The 17803-nt window shown below is 33.9% G+C and overlaps 1 protein-coding gene across 3 annotated transcripts in view; it reads left to right on the forward strand.

The window, feature by feature from the left end:
- Positions 1–15981, forward strand: part of LOC120770030 (leishmanolysin-like peptidase) — a 28664-nt gene extending 12683 nt beyond the window's left edge. For 2 of the 3 annotated variants that reach the window (XM_040097145.1, XM_040097153.1), the window contains 11 exons: positions 416–552; positions 11434–11464; positions 11528–11610; positions 11685–11796; positions 11990–12375; positions 12438–12663; positions 12730–12917; positions 13753–13782; positions 13855–13987; positions 14078–14237; positions 14306–15981. In XM_040097145.1, the coding sequence (XP_039953079.1) occupies positions 416–552; positions 11434–11464; positions 11528–11610; positions 11685–11796; positions 11990–12375; positions 12438–12663; positions 12730–12917; positions 13753–13782; positions 13855–13987; positions 14078–14237; positions 14306–14793 (1974 nt within the window). In that variant the 3' untranslated portion in view covers positions 14794–15981. The remainder of the gene's footprint in view (positions 1–415; positions 553–11433; positions 11465–11527; positions 11611–11684; positions 11797–11989; positions 12376–12437; positions 12664–12729; positions 12918–13752; positions 13783–13854; positions 13988–14077; positions 14238–14305) is intronic. The other variant, XM_040097162.1, reaches the window with a different exon arrangement.
- The last annotated feature ends 1822 nt before the right edge of the window (positions 15982–17803 follow it).

Below are 17803 nucleotides of genomic sequence, written 5' to 3' on the forward strand. Positions count from 1 at the left end.
AAAACTAAAATATTTTTTTGTGTCTTTGCATTAAAAATTATGATAGGGTAGCTATCCATCAGCATTATAACAATAAATCGCTCTCCAATAACACTCTCTGTTTCATATGGCCTTACATATGACAGCGTCTATTTCCGCTGCAATGCTCCATTTCTCATTATATCACTTGTATGTAATTTTTGCAATTCTTTTATGTCATTGTCGGCTGCCAAAATCAGAGCGAAATGTGATCATATTACTCATGCATGTCGAATGTTCGAAAGACGATCCCTGAAATCAGTTGAAAAATGAGATAAATATAATATCTAAATATCTATATAAGAGTGTATGAGTGAAGCGTGTGTTTTTTCTTGTGTATATAATTATGAAAGTATACTTACACCAACCTATTTCATTGTAATATTATCCATTTCAGGTTGTCCATGGCGTTCGCATCGAGACGGCGGATTCGATGCATCCACACCAGAGTACTCACAGCATACACAAACGCAGCACAGACGCCGCTGACCAGCCATTACGAATTTTACTCTTCTACGACGAATCTGTTTTCAGGTTAGCGCTCTTTAAGTATATCTTTTGTTATTTTATTAAATTAAAACGTTGCATAAACGAGTACATACACAAATATCGTACATACTTATGAATGTACATACACAAGTTGAAATAATAATACTAATTGCATTTAATAGAATAATAACATTGTTAGCTCGGTTCAAGCGTAGGTTGTGCCAAGCACATTTCTTCATGGAAGGCATTATTTTTTTAGATAAAACAAATACTACACATTTTTTATGATTTGTAAGTCAATGTATTTGTTTGCTCCGTGAGCATGGCTCGTTTTAAATTTCAGCCATGAAGTTAATTATAACGTTGAAAACCATTGAATTGCGCAGCTTCATAAAGAATATGCCTTCTGTAATTAATGCAGGGACTGAATATTGATAGATTAAATATAAATGCAATCCGAGGAAAACTCTACTAATCTTAATGGATAAATATATATAAAGGGTGATCCAATTCGAGGCTTTCTACTTTTTTAAAGAAAAAAACACAGAAACTTAAAATTTAATGGGGAATGTTTATTATCGTTCGAAAGAACATTATTTGGGATTTATTTTTTGCATATTATCTCTTTCAAAAGTTGGCTACGGCTACGTCTCAGATGGTTCGTTGAATCCGATTTTCGATGACTCGTTCGGGATTGTACGCATAAACTTTAGACTTACCATATTCCCACACGAAAAAGGCTAACGGTGTGATATCGCACGATCTTGGTGGCCAAACGATCGGCCCAAAACGTGAAATTATCTGCTCACCGATGTGTTCTCTTAATAAATCCATTGCGATGTGTGGAAAGTGGCGCCGTCTTGTTGAAACCAAATGCCGCCGAGATCACGAGCTTTAATTAAAGGCATTAAATAGTCGGTTATCATGGCGCGGTAAGAGTTGCCATTGACGGTTAACGGTTAAGGTCTCACCGGCATCATTTTTGATGAAATATGGACCGATGATTTCATCGGCCAACAAATCACACCAAACCGCTGTTATTTCTGGATAAAATGGCAGGCCTTGAATCTCTTCAGGTTGCTCTTCGTCCCAATTTTGCTTATTTACGTACCCATTTAGCCAGAAATGGGACTTACCACTGACCAAAATTTGGCTCGAAAACGTTGGATCTTCTGGGAACTTTTCAATAGCTCATATATCAATGCGATGTCGCTTGAGAAGGTCGAGCGGCTTCAGTTCTTGCACAAGCTGTATTTAGTACGATTTCAATTTAAGATCTCGACATAAAATACGCCAAGTCAGTCGTTCCATCCGTCAGTCCTAGTTGCTGCGAACGGCCAATCGACTCTCCACAGCCTTCGTGTACACTCTCAGCTACGGCTGCTATATTTTTTTCCCTGCGAGTTGGAAGTGGGCTATTTGATCGAATATTATCCAATAATGAATGCTGGGTCTCAAGATGGGTGATGGTGTTGTGAATAGGATGCTCAGTAGGCTAATTATGTTGGCCATAAGTTGAGTGATCGCGCGGAACACATTCTTTATAGTTCATGAATTTTCGTAATACAGTTGAACGATTTGTAAACATTGTTTAGGAATAAGTCTTTCCATGATGAAATGCTAAAGATACTGAAAAATATAACATAACAGATTCACACGACTCAGGCGCGATCTGTAATTGGGTAGTAGTACTAGTCTCACGCAATTTGAAATAATAATACCATCTGTTCCGATGAATATCAGGTCTACGCAATCTTAAGGAAAACGAATTTATATCCTGTTGAGAACTATCTGCTCGGCTTCATACAAAGACACTTAGTAGGAATGCTGTATGTTGCAGGGGAAAAAATCCTGATCTAGATGTCTGAATTTAGCGCTTCTTGATTTTGTTTTTTGTGAGGTCATTTGAAAAGCAAAATATACCAAAAAAAAAGGTGGATCACCCTTCTAAACTCAATGCAATTTATATTACTGATTCCTCTAGTTCCTAATTTAATTATGTAATTTTAACATCAGGTCTATTAAAAAGAAATCGATTACGTTTTCAATATATGTCTTTAGTAATCTGTATCTCTGGTTGAATAAGTGCAATCTGCTTAGGCTATATAATATCAGATATCGTATATCTGATACAGTTTTTTGATTGCTTGAGTTAGTATTGGCCAATTGTAGAAATTATTAAAACTCTATAAAGTAATCGAAATCGTCGGATTCAATCGTCATGCAAGTACTAATCATTGCACAACAAACCATTTGGAATCATTTAAGGAAGTCTTGATAAAAAATTACATCGGTGCAGGGGTTAAAAGAGTTACCTCTAACCAATAGAAAAATAATTGCACTCCATCAGGCCATCGGGCCAGATACCCATCGATAGTGACGCGTCACTAACTCCCGAAACTTAGTTGCGAAGCAGTCACCTTATAATCCAAACCCAAATGTTTACTATCTGTTCCTGTCTATAGAGAATAATTGCGATGGTGAAAATTTCTCCGCAAGAGAAGGTTGGTATTATGAAATTAATTTCATTCTAACTTAGCTGAATGAAACCTTCAAATTAATGCAAAAATAATGGTTTACGTTTTACTATGTTTTTCCTAGACTAAATTTCAACTCTTCAGCTATGTATATAATATTTTAATTATGATATCTACCATATCTGAGTAAATTGCAAACGCTTAAAAATATGTGTAAGCCTTTCGATTATATTATAGAAGGAAATTTCGTCATTAAATTAATAAAAGTCCATCCTGAAAGTTTAGACTTTCGAAAAAGGTCGCCAAACACTTCGCAATGGCCATGCTGCATAAACTTGTACTTGCGATTATGTCTATAGAGTAACGTACCATGCTGTTCATGCGTAGCTTTAATTATAAAAAAACTATTTTGGCAAACTTAATGCGATTGAAATTAAAGTTAAATAAAATGGCTCGCTTTATCTTAATTGGCTAAACAGTGATTATTGGTAAATTGGATACTGGATAAAAGTGTAGGCTAATATCCCAGTAGTGAATGTAAGCAGAAAACTTTTACGCATAACGGTTTCGAAAGTAATTATAAATTTGATGAGGTGTGTTAAAGAGCTGTTGTAAGTGCAGCATTCGAATAATCCATTTTGGAAAAGCATTTACTTTAAAATAGCCTATGCTTATAAGGTACAAACTAAGATTTGCAAAGTGATGCATTAAACAACTCGGCTAAATCTGCATATCAGCTTTATATTATATATATACATATGTTTATATAAATTAAGTGTTACGTTGTTTGTCCGCGATGGACTCCTAAACTACTGTGCCGATTTTAGCAAAATTTAGCACACTGTGTCCAGTTTGAAGCAACTTAGAAGATAGGATAGTCAAAACAATTCATAATTAAAAAATACAGTGAAAGCTGTATCAAATGGATGCTCTATTAAGCGGATAACTCTAATAACTGGACAGTAAGGCTGCTCGTCAGTTTGTGTTTATAGGAGATTTCATTTCTAAACATACACATGTAAACATACATACAATCCCCAAAAAAGTATAATACAGTTAAACTTTTATAATTCAAACTTCTATAACTCGAAGTTATCCATAACTCGAACTCTTGAATTGGCAATAGAACCTTTTTTTTAACTAGAACTGACAGATGCTGTTAACCCAGCTGAGAAAACAGCATTAAATTCGTTATTTTTTCCATTGACATTTGTTTGTAAGAACATATTCAAAATTAAACCTCAAGTACAATTCCCTGGAATCTTATACGTTATACCGACAAAAACGTTTTTGCCTTTAACGTTTTTGCGGTATGTTAGAAAAGACAACCGAAGTAGCTAGGCTTTGGAAATTACTATCAAAGCAGCAGACTACTCCTAGGCTACTAGGAATCACTAGTAGATCTAATCACTACTCATTTTCCAGGGTGTACAGACGCTATATATCTCCAAACTGTAAGGGGTACAGGTATCATAACAAAAGGCAAAATAATTCGCGCAATCAACAGCTTCGAACCGTTTAAATTCCCTGGTATGGACGTTATATTTTTAGCTATGATGCAGAACGCATCAAAAGCGCTGGTTGCTTAACTGATCATAATATAGGAAGGATTTTTAAAGCTTAAGTACGTACCTATCCAAAGGAGTCACCCCCTCCCTCCCCCTATTCGAAAGAATATAGACCAATAAGTCTAACCTTATTCCTTCTGAAAACATTTGAAAAAATCCTATATAAAGAAAAGCTTTTATGGGCCACTATGTCAAAAGCACAGCAGGCCTATACGAAGGGTAGATCCACAGAGACTGCACTTCACTCGTTACCCTTAAATACAGAAATAGCACTAGAGCACGACGAATACACTTTACTGCCCAAGGCAACGCTGCAATCTCCAAATAATGGGTTGTCAAAAAAGTCTTGCGGTATTTTTATAAAATTTTTTTTTTTATTGAAATTGAAATGAATTTTTGATGATTCATGCTTAGCTTTTGACCGATGCTACGGCTGCTACTATGCCGGTCTATTTCGACCAATTCAGCGATTTATCGCAATTTTCGACGACAGGCTTTCCGGAGCGTGGCGCATCTTCGATCACCTCTACACCAGAACGAAAACGTTGAAACCATCGTTGTGCGGTGGAAATGGTACCGATACAGTTTGTATCGGGTCCATAAACTGCACAAATTTTATTGGCGGCTTGAGATGTATTTTTGCCTTTATCGTAGTAGTACTGTAAAATATGCCGTATTTTCTCTTTATTTTGCTCCATGTTTGCGACGCTGTAACTCACGAACGACTTAAAAGAAACGACAAACAATCAAAACCGTGTTAGCGCGTGAAATGAGCTTTCCAAAAAGGTATAGCATGACCCGATGCGACGAATAAAACTAGAACTACGAGCTTTCAGCGCCAACTAGCGATAAAACCGCAAAACCTTTTTGATAACCTATTATATGTAGCTGTCATTCAAACTGACCGAACAATCGAAAACTCCTTGCAATTTATCTTAATAACCTTTCAATTTCAGTGCGTAAATCATGGAAGAGTTACATAGTTCCAATATTTGACGAATGCAGTGCACGTTTCTCTACTGGGTTCTTGAATGTACTAACGCATTTTAAGTAGATTTAATTATTTCCTTATTGTACATTTACGAGTTGTAAATTATAAAGCGCAGTGTTCAGGTGTTGTTTGTGGATTTCGATCACAAACATCGTTTCCCGTGAAAACTAGCAACTAACTTCCAGCATCGGTCAGCACTCCACGCGTTCAATTAATTGTATACATACAAACATGGAATGTAATTTCTTTTGTGCAAATTTGAGTAAGTTTCATTTGATTGCTAATTTTCCGCAAACTTATTTTGCTGCTTTGCGTAGTTGAACAGGTTTCTTGCAGTTGACGCATTAGCGCTGGTTGCCCTTGATAATTCCGATTACATTTGACTCTTGCATTAGGGTAGGTAGGGTTTGTTGCTATAGTTTGGTAAAAGATTTCATGAAATATTTTAAGTTATTTGAAGAAGAGAAGTATATAATGGAAATTCTATGCATGAATAAAAATATATATATTTTCTCTCAAAATATGTATTTTTGAAGGAACTTATGTTTATCTTATGCCACTGCAAATATAATTATACCTTTATAAAGTGTATTTGCGTATGTTCCTATGATATATAATATGAAATTTCAAGTCCTAAGCAAAACTTAATTAAATCTTTAATTTTAAAGAATAAAAAAATTCCAAGAAGTTGTGTTGAACATTTTAATCTTTCGTACTTGCTTAGGTTAATGCGTGTTTTTTTAACTGAATTTTCAGTACATTTCAGTATTTTGTGTTTTTTTTTATAATGTTGGTCAAATTGAATTGCTTTATTATAAATATGGTAGTCATAAAAATCCATAATATCAAAATTTTAAACAAAGTCGCCATTTTCAAAAAAAAAACCAATACCTTATGTTCGGCTTGAAAAGTGTCACCTTAATGCTCGAGTTGGTAAAGCTGTCATTTGTGCATGTGAATGACTCCACATATTCTCAAGATCGATTTGTACATTAGTTTATAAAAACAACGTGCTCAATAATTACATACAGCTGCGGCCAAATTGATAGTGAAGAAACGCTTCTCTTCGATTTTTTACCCGAATTCAAATATTATGGATGTTATATTATTTTCTATTTTTATAACTTTAAACAACACAAAGATGTAAATATGAACACTATGATGTTTTTAATAAATTAGATGTTATGATCATATGATCAAATTTGAACCGGACTGTCAAAAAAACTACATTATTATTTTTGTTAATAATAATTTGTATTATCGCCTTCAAAGTAGGTTCCTGAGCTCCAATGTTTCTCAACCGAGGCTTATAGGTTGAGATGGCCTTCAGTGCCTTCAGCGAATTTTGGTTTTTCGGTTTCGGTTAATTTTTGAAGCGCCATTTGCTATATTGTTAGATATTTTCGGCGTCATATTCATAACTCCGCTTTCCATCTTCAGTAGTGTTGGGCTCCATGTATGTCAGATCCTCAGCTATGTGTATCTCTTGTGTGACCCCGCTCGCCTTCGTTTTTGGAAATATTCATGCCTTTTGGCACTGGTCTCTAGCTTCATACTCATTAACCAAAATCTGTTGAGTCGATCTATAAGAGATGTTGAGATCCTCTGCTGGCACTGTTTCTTTAACCTTTTCAATGTTATCGTCATTAACAGAGGTGGGTGAACTATCGCAAAAGACAAGTTGCCGATGACCTCACGACCTTCACTGAATGCCTTGTACCATTCAAATGTTCGCAATGAAGTAAACTCCGTAAAACACTTCTGCAACATTTTCAAAATAAGTAATTAATGAATCCATTGTAAAAATAGCCAGACTTTATCGTAAACGAAAAACTGAAAAACACTAATTGACATATGGAAATGAAACTTTACACTTTATGTTTGTGTGAAGATTGTAGCAATCTAGGAAAAAAGTTTTATAGAATTGGTTTGCGTATTTATATGGACTGGGTCAAAATATAGATGTTTTCAATAGGGCACTGAAAAAGTAGATCAATAGACCCCATATTTTTTCTTGCTCTTTTGACATTTTTCTTCAGTAAGGTTTGCCATTATATCATGGAAATATATATGATCCAACAACGAGTCGAAATTATTAAAATTTACTACCGAAATTTGGAGTCAGTGGCCTCAACTTTAAGAGCGGATTTTTAATAAGAGCACTACAAAAGTTTTTTTTAAATAAACCGAGAACGGTTTGGGATATCAATGAAATTCTTTATTCCTGTGAAAGTACATTCATACGTACTCTATGAATCACCATTGCATCCCGAAGAAATAATGGAATCGCTACGGCTCAATGGTAACCGAATATTTTTGGACCGAATTGGTTAATATGGACCAGGACAATATGTTGTTCCAACAGGACGGCGCCACAAGCCACACAGCGAATGTCACAATCGATTTATTGAATACCAAGTTTGGTGAACGTGTTATCTCACGAAATGGCCCAGTCAATTGACGCCCCTATGGGGCTACGTTAATCTATGGTCTATGGCAACAAGCCAGCGACGATTGATGAACTTTGTACGAATATCGAACGTGAAATTGCAGCAGTATCGGCCGATTTATGCTTGTGAACCACCGAAAATTGGACTTCTGCAACCGTGCCCGTGGTGTCAAAAAAATTCGAGTTCCATACATAATTGCATCGAATGTACTTTCACAGGAAGAAAAAACCCGTTATACATATCAGGTGGTATTCTTCAATTCGATCGAACTTAAAGTTGACACATTTTTTCCGGATTAATTCCTGATTTATGCTAAATTATAGTAAGTAATTCCATTGTACTTCATTTACAGACTGGCGCAATTTAGAAGTTATAGCTTATTTTTCATATAAATTCAGATTAAGCAGCGAATTAAGCTGATATGCCCATAGAATAAGTCAGATATTATGAAAGAATGTGCTTGGGTTAAAATATTTTAATAATCCATTTGGAATAACCCACATTATTTCTTCGTTTTCATAAATTTACAAATATTAGCATATTTGCAATAATAATACGCAATAATATTTAATGAAATGCAAATACGTATATACTAAACAGATTAGAGCTTAATGTCAGAAAGTAAGAAATTTACCCCACTTACAAGATTAATTAACTACGAAGTGGGCAAGTGGGTAAGTGCACTTACAACCCGCCACTGAAATCGCAGACATATCACATAAATTTCCGCTGGAGCCTTTATCGTCCCACCTGAAACGTTTTATTTGCCTTGATTTATGTGTTACCGTTGTGTGTTCACTATAAGAAATTATTTAATACTACTGACCGTAATCTGATGTAATTTTCTAACTATAAACGCTAATATATATTTAAATATAAGTACATATATGTTAGTTCTGCATAAATACAAAAAAAGTTGTATTTCTTACAGTGGGGGTATTCACTAAGTATTCATGTAGCATACATACATGTCTTGGATTTGTAAACTTTAGTAGTAATAATATAAAAGTTTAGGTTATTTAATAAACATAATATGTATGGTTTTCAAAACTTATCGTTAAGGATATAAGTTTTTAAGCTATTTATTTATTGTCTTATTTAATTCTATAACTTCTTTAGAATATTGTTCTAATAGAAAAATACAGAAACTTCAAATTTAATGGGAAATATTTTATTATCATTCGAAAGAACATTCTTGGGCATTTATTTTTTGAAGATTATCTTTTTCAAATGTTGGCTGCGGCCACGTCTCAGATGGTACACCTGTTGAGTCCAATTTGATCATTCGTTCAAGCATTTTGATTGGTAACTGGTGAATGACACATGTGATTATTTGCTTCAAGGTCTGAATCGAAGCGGGATTATCCGCATGGACTTAAGATTTGACTTATCCCCAGAGTAAAAAGTCTAACTCTGTGATATTACACGATCCTGTTATCTCAATAAATCCAAAGTCGTTCCATACGTCAGTCTCCACTGCATGCTGGACGTATTCTATTCAGTCGAATATTATTCAATAATGAATGCTGGGTCTCAAGATGAATGATGGTGTTGCGAATAGTACTCGTATGCTCAGTAGGCCGAACACGTTGACCATAAGTTGACCGAAGCGCACGAACTTTGTACAGGCGTACAATGAAATGCCAAACAACAAAACTGAACAAAAATAACATTACAGCGTGAAACGACTCACTCGTGGTCTGTTTAAAAAACGGCTATTGAGAAAAAATACAATTATTTGCTCTTCCTTCGTCCAATACCTAGTTTATGGTTTTAACCAAAGCATTTTTCTTTTTACTTTTTATGAAGTATATAGTTCTGCTGTAAACGCGGTCTCTCTGCGAAGGACTGCCGGAAATTAGAACCTATGATTTTTTTGTTTCTTTAGAATATAAAAAGTTTAAATAAAATGTTTAGTTTCTTGTAAGAAAAAAATTATTGAAAATAGGCGGTTTTTTGCTCGACGAAACCCATGTTACAATTGTGATTTTCGAAATCTGTTCATAAAACGACTTATATTTTCGGAAGCCGCCATTTTGTCAAAAAAAAAAAACAAAACTTTAATTAGTCCTTCATTACTTGTGTTCATCTATCTTGTAGTAATACTCTTTTTTTTGGTTTTTGGATTTGAGATAATCTTAGGCAGAAAACTCTTTCTCACCACCTTTCTCACCTCTTTTTGGAAGTCCTCATAAAGATCGTCTACCGGATACATGGTATCTAAAAATAATCAAAATGAAAAACATTAATTGCATTAAATATATTAAATTTTGTCAATGGACATTGTTTTTATTTATTTATCAAATAAAATGCCCTTTAAAAAATTCACAAACAAAAAACGCTTCTGTTTCGGACGTGCAAGTGGGTGTAATCCTTACTACATATTATAATAAAAATTTTCACAATACTTTATGTATATACTATATAAGAACAAATTTTGTCCATCGAAATTAATATTAATTAAATTTTTTAGGAAGTTTTTTCTTCCATGTAGTATAAAAACAATTTATTTACCACAGTGAATGCCTCTATTGTATGGAAGTGTAAAAAACTATAACAGTTCTTCGAGCTGCAATGCTGAAAGTGATGCAGTGCACTTGTTTCGTTAATTAGTTCTCAGCAGATTAGTTCATTCCATGCATATGCACGCATACAAACATACAAAGCACATGCATACATACATATGTATGTACATGTAGGAATGTAGTTTTAATTATTCTTTGCTCCTACAGTTACAGTAAATAACGTAATAAAAGATAAATCTTTAAATCAGCGGTTCTTAGAAACACAATACAATACTCAGTTCGAGCAAGTTTCCGTTTATTAAGTCACATAATTTTTTTTAATAATATTATATATAGAAAACTAATATTTCTTGTTTTGACACGACTTAATATCGCAAATCATAGCTGACTATTGCTTAACTGTAAAAATGTGCTTGTTAAATGAAAAAATTTACATTTTTCACATTTGAATTTTTATACTCACACAACATGTTGCTACAGAGTACATACGTAGGTTGTCTTTTATATTCCGGGATTAGAGAACTAAAGCAAATTTTATTGATTAAAACATGCTTTATTGTTTTTCACAATATTCTCAATTAAGATCTATACACTTTTGCATGCGTTTGAACCAATTGTCGAAGAAGCCCTTTTGCCTTTGATTCCAAAACATGCGTTCTGAACGTATCTACCGCTTCTTCAGATGTCGAAAAACGTTGACCTCTTAGTTTACTTTCAACGCAAGGTGAATGAGCCTAGAAATGTTTATTTATTATGAAATATTAATATATTAATATATTTCATAAATATAAGTATTTGTATTTCTGGGCCTAAAAGTTGAGAATGAAACTATTAGTTTTCAATATATTTTAGAGCGTGCAAAATATTTCGTAAATACCATACATTCATTTAAAATGTTTTTTTTCCTCTTTAAAGATTGGATGAAGACAAGTTCGAGTTAATCAATGTAAGTAAATCTCACGATTGCTTGTTCTTTTCAACGTGTCTCTAACTTATATCCACTTTACAGAACACAGTATTACCAGAGGCTGTGCAGTTTTGGGAACAAGCGCTGATGGTGCGCGAAACAAAGGGTGTCATTAGGCTAAACAGGTTAGCACAAATAATTCATGCAACTGCTCTACAAACTTAAAATTCTCATAAATTATGATGTATTTCTATTCTAGAAAATGCAATAGTACGCAAGTATTTGTTAAAAATGGTCTGACGCACTGCATCGACAACTGCAAAAAGGTGACAATGTGCGGCGAGGTAGAAGTTCCCAAAGAGCACTTAGATGTGAGTATATTTTTCGATAGATGTCGCTCAGCAGTCTTTAAATAATTAAAATAGAATTGTTAGGTAGATCGTGGTCAAGATCTTTTTAGATTTAAAGTCCTTCAATAATTTTTTTTTTAATTTCTCTCTGAGTATTCCATTCATTTAATTCTTACCGACTTTATAACATATTTTTTTATTTTTATTTTATTAGGTGTGTCGCGTTTGTAATGCCACCGGGCAAAATTGTCGGAATGATGAGTCCACACAGGCGGGTGAGGGCATTGAAAATGCCGACTTTATATTCTATGTGTCGGCACGTCAAACGGAGCGTTGTCATAAGGGACTAACGGTTGCTTATGCAGCACACTGTCAACAGGAAGCGCATTTAGATAGACCAATTGCAGGCCATGCCAATTTGTGTCCAGATAGCATAAGTACAAAGCCACAAGAACTACAAACACTATTATCCACCGTGAAACATGAGATTCTGCACGCGCTGGGCTTTTCGGTCAGTCTTTATGCTTTCTTTCGTGATGATGAAGGCCGACCACGTACTCCGCGTAAACCAGATACTGGGAAACCCTACTTAAACGAGAAGTAATTAAACATTTTATTTTATATATTATAAATCTATTAAACGCACTTTTATCATCCGAAAGACTACAAATCCATCAGTGGAGCAATCAGACAATACGAAAGGTGGTACGCGAGAAATGGGCGGTGCGCGGCGGTCATGTTCGTAAAGTTGTCGATATGATGGTTACACCACGCGTTGTGGACGAAGTGCGCAAACATTTTGATTGTCCTCTACTGGAAGGTGCTGAGTTGGAAGATCAAGGCGGTGAAGGCACATCCTTAACGCATTGGGAAAAACGAATTTTGGAGGTAAGCGTTATAATTTGTATTCATTGTTACAATACATTGAGTCTTTTGCATTTATTTTTTATGCAGAACGAGGCGATGACAGGCACGCATACACAATCGCCAGTTTTTTCACGTATAACGCTGGCGTTGATGGAAGACTCCGGCTGGTATCGTGCTAATTACAGTATGGCAGCACCCTTATCTTGGGGCAAAGGACTGGGTTGTAATTTTGTTATGAACAGTTGCAAAGAGTGGATTCAGGCAAATAACGGCAGGTGCGTTTCAAATAAAATGTTAAAAAGCTTTATTTAATATTTTAAAATAATATGCCATATTATATAACTATACAATATATTTTATTGGCACATTTTGGCCGCATTGCCTATTGCGACTAATTTCTATAGTATGGTAAATATTTGTATATAAAGGATGGCCTTTGCAGTAATAAATCGATGTAATTAAACAATTTATAAAGAACACACAGTAAAATTTGTTAAAAAAGAAAATTCCATCATTCTCCGTGGATAAAACCAAAAAAAAGTTTGCTTTGGAAGATATTATCCGTACAATGGCAAGCCGTCGAAAAAAATTAAGAATTAACAATATTACACAATAGTTGCCATACCTATCTCATACCTTAAATTTTTTCCTCATATACTGCATATAATATATATTAATGCAATTAATATTATTTTCTATAAGGAAATCAAATTATTATCAGTTTTTGCTCCAAAGATTTTTCAAAATTAGTTAAGATGAGGGTCAATTGAGGTTATTTGAGTGTCTTTCGAGAGCAAACCGAACTTTTTTGTACGTTTCTGGATTTTTTTAAGTTTTTTAATATTTTGTTTTATGGATAAAGATTAAAAACAGTAATTCAGCACTTCAAATTTATTTTAAACATTCGAAATTACAGATAACAAATTCATTCTAATTTGTTTTGATTTTAGCTTTGGCGACACTCCCATAATTATAATTCTCTTAAAATATATAAATATTAATACTCCGTTATTATATGCAATTTGCATAAATCAGTAGTAATAAGATTAAATATAATCTGTACTAATTGCATAAATCACTACAACATTCTTTCCATTATGCCCACAATAGTACGAGTAACGAACGGGATAATTGGTTGCGGTATGCGGGAAATCAAATCTAATTGAAAGCACTTGCAATATTGATAATTAAGCGCATTACTATCTATTACAGAGGCCGTTCAATTCACCCATTTTGCTCGAAAGTAAAACAGGATCCCTTACAAACAGAATGCACCGACGATCGCAATTCAGTGGCATTGTGCAATTTAATACGACACGATTACGAGTTGCCAAAGAAATATCAGGTAATTTGCATATTCAAGTAGTTTTTATTGTAATTGAATGAACTGTAATTCCACAAACTCTGATCAAAAAATCACTTTGTATTTCTAAAGAATTTCGATAGCATAAATCATGTGAAGAGCGGCGAAGAAGGCTACTACGGCGGTTCGGTATCACTGGCCGATCATTGTCCCTATATACAAGAATTTACATGGCGCAGCAAAAACGTAATTGTACGCGGTTCCCATTGCCGCTTTGTCGAGAATAATCCAAGTAAGTCAGATGTATGCCAATTATACACAAAGAAATTAGAATTCTAAATTTTTCTTTTATATTTTTAGAGCCTGAAAAGAACTTTGCGCTGGAGAGCTACGGCATTGGTTCAAAGTGTTTCGATCACAGCGACTTTATGTGGGAAGAGCGCTCATGTCACCAGACACGCGAATGGCAACACTGGGGCTCAGGTTGCTACAAATACGAATGCTCCGACGGGCGTTTGCATATTTTAGTGGCGAATTACACATACACTTGCTTCTATCCCGGTCAGACGCTTTCGATACGCATCAATGCGAACGATTGGCTGCATCGTGGCGCGATCATTTGTCCACCATGTCATGAGCTTTGTGGTGAAGTATTCGCTGAAAGAGGGGAGGAGTGTCGTATGCGCGAGGAAGCGCCACCGGCTAATAAGTATCCGCGCGATACATTGACGTGTGCGGCGTGTGAGAGTGCGGCTTTCTGCCGAATATTATTGCTTGTTGCCATAATTGCTGCATTTAGTTGGCGTCGTACACATATTTTTTTGGTTAATATTTTTGTTTTGGGTTAAAACATTTTTTCACACATTTTTTTGTTTTGTTCTTCTGTGGTTATACCATATAATGTATGTAACGATATGTCCTTGTTGCATAAACTATAATGTATATAGTAACTATATAATTCAACTAATATTAAGTAAATGTGTTATAAATTGATTGTAAGCATGTTAAAGTGTATTCATAAGCTGAAATGTTTACATCTTGTTATTAAGTATATTACGTAATTTGAAATGTTGGTGGTTCATCCGCCAAGTATGTCCACTGGCAATAATTGAACTAATTAGATAATTTTTTCAAAATTATCTAACAAAAATTAATATAATGCATTTTAAAAAGCTAAAGACTGAGCTCACCATATTGGGTACTCAAACATAATTATTGCCACTAATTGGCATGCAGTAATACGCAAAGGAATAACTATTAATTAATTTGGCACTAGAGCGAATCAGATTTAGTTATTGCTTAGTTTAAGTGATTATCGATTTTCTGATATCTAATAATGAATTGCTTTTCTATTTCTCTTTTTGTATTATTGAATTAATTTTTTGTGATAAATTCTGTGCCGACAAGGGATTTACACTTCCCGATATCGGAGATGAGAATTATAACTATCATTTAATGCAATATGTTTATATCTAGCTACTTTAAATATGTATAATATATAGAGTATATATAAGCGACGGGAAGTGTAGCCATAAACATGCTTGGTTATATGGTATATAATATTTGGTTATTTTAATAGCATCTTAGCATTTAATCTTGTCGGGAAAGAGTTATCTGCGTTTGTGTATTAATTAAAAAAGCACAAAATCACTGAAGTTTGTGCAAGAGCTTGTGAAATGGACACTTGATATTATAATGTTGTTCTTAAAAAAGCAATTAAGCAATATTTATTGTCAATGTTATGAACAATATAAGAAGAGTTTAGACAATACTTGTTTTTACATCGAATCGAATTTTATGAAATTATTTCTATAAGTTTAGGAATTATGTACTGAGGATTATTCATACAATTTCGCCTACATGGTTAGTGTTCCGCATAAATTTACTGTTCTCTTGATTGGACTGGTTGGAGCGAAATCTCACCTGGGTTTCCTTTGTTTCATGCGCCGTATTTTTCCAGCCCTACAGTTAGTTAGTTACTTATTATGAGGGAGATCATGTGGCAGAGTCTTCAAATTAAAAAGAAAATCGAAAAATACAGCCGAGTTGTACGGTCGAGTCCGTTTCTGCTCCAACTAAGTACGTATGGAAAATACGAAAGGCGTTGGAAAGCTTTTAATACAATATATCGATCTGAAATCTAGCAAACGACACTGAAGCTGTTTATTCGTCAGAACCGCTTACATCGGATCTATATACCTGTCATACAAATTAACAGATCAAAATAAAGTCCTTGTATTGGAAGTTATAGTTGTCGGAATGTTGTTGTTGTTGTAGTAACAGTATTCTGCCGAGTCAGACAGACTGCCGAGTCTGTCAGTAGATAGAGTCCTTGTCTAGATAAAAATCCGGGTCCGTTCTGGTTATGTAGACCCGATTGTCGTGGTTATCCGAAGCGCCTATGTCGAATCATTACAACAAATACCTGTCATACAAATAAACCTGTCAAAATAAAGTCCTTGTTTGAAAAACTGATTTATTTGAAAATATATCTTCCCGAAATTTGGGGTATAAGGCAATGCTACAATCTACGAAGAGATTATTCAGATCATGCCACTATGCGATATAGCTGCCTTACAAACTGTTCGATGAAACTCAACGTCCGTATACTTGTAATACATACATATGTTGTTTAATTGCTTTTTTATCTCACATACATACATATATACGAGTAAAATGAAAATTATTAAATACAATGACTTTTCTGCCAACAAGCAATTTGCCGAACTACTATACTCATGTATAAAATATATTTATATATATATATGTACATATATACATATGTATATATACCACGGCATTACTCATTGTTACTCTACATACATACATACATACTATAATTCAAATTGTGATTTATTATTATATATAAATTTTAGACGAAACATTACTTTAAAGGCTTGTTGAAATTGAATACCATACATTCCCGTTATATCACGTTCCCCACAAGGACTTGCCCTACATATGTCTCTATGTAAAATAAGACTACTGTTTTTGAGGCAACTATATATGAACATACATACCTACATATGTGGTATGCAAACCTTATATGCTCAGTGTAATTATATGTATATGTAATGCATTTTAAACGCCTAATTATAGGCTCAATACTTTAGTATAATAAAATATATAATTCGATGTCCGAAGGTGTGAATAAACATATAAATAACATGAATAAATAGACATATTTTAGCGATACTAATTAAGGGTGCCACATACAGGTTTTAAAGTTATCATTAACTATATTTAAGCGATCACGAATTTTAATGAAATACTACATACATATATACATATAAATAATTAATGATATACTTTTGATTTAGTAGTAAAGATATTGTTTTCGAAAGATTATTCATTTATATTAGTTGTTATGTTTTGTTTTGTAAATATATTGTTTCAAATCTTTTCAGTTTTATGTAAAACATCAACTATTCAAATGCGCAAATTGAAACAAATATATAAAAATGAATATGTATATAATAGTTAATAATAATAAAATTGTGTTTTAATTCAAAATAATTTTGAGAGCAAATGCAACCTGGGGAATGAAATTTGTGCTGATCTTCTTAGGGAAACATGTAGTGATTGGCAATATTTGAAATAGAGCTTTTGGTTGAATCACTGCCATATCACTGTGAGCCAAAGAAAGCTAACTAAGAAATAGAATATGCTGCTCTGATCGAAACCGTGTCTACAAGTAAGTAATTAAGAGCTTTACAGGTCCAATATCAACAATTGAAAACAATAAAAAAAAATAAGCAACTGGATTTACATTTACAAGCTTTCTCTTTGATTATTGCTATCTTGTAAGTTTAAGACACTTAGCTGAACATTAAAAAATTCCATTCAGAAGTTTCTATT

This window comes from Bactrocera tryoni, chromosome 1 (genome assembly GCF_016617805.1).
Source record: "Bactrocera tryoni isolate S06 chromosome 1, CSIRO_BtryS06_freeze2, whole genome shotgun sequence".
In the NCBI taxonomy this organism is placed as follows: domain Eukaryota; kingdom Metazoa; phylum Arthropoda; class Insecta; order Diptera; family Tephritidae; genus Bactrocera; species Bactrocera tryoni.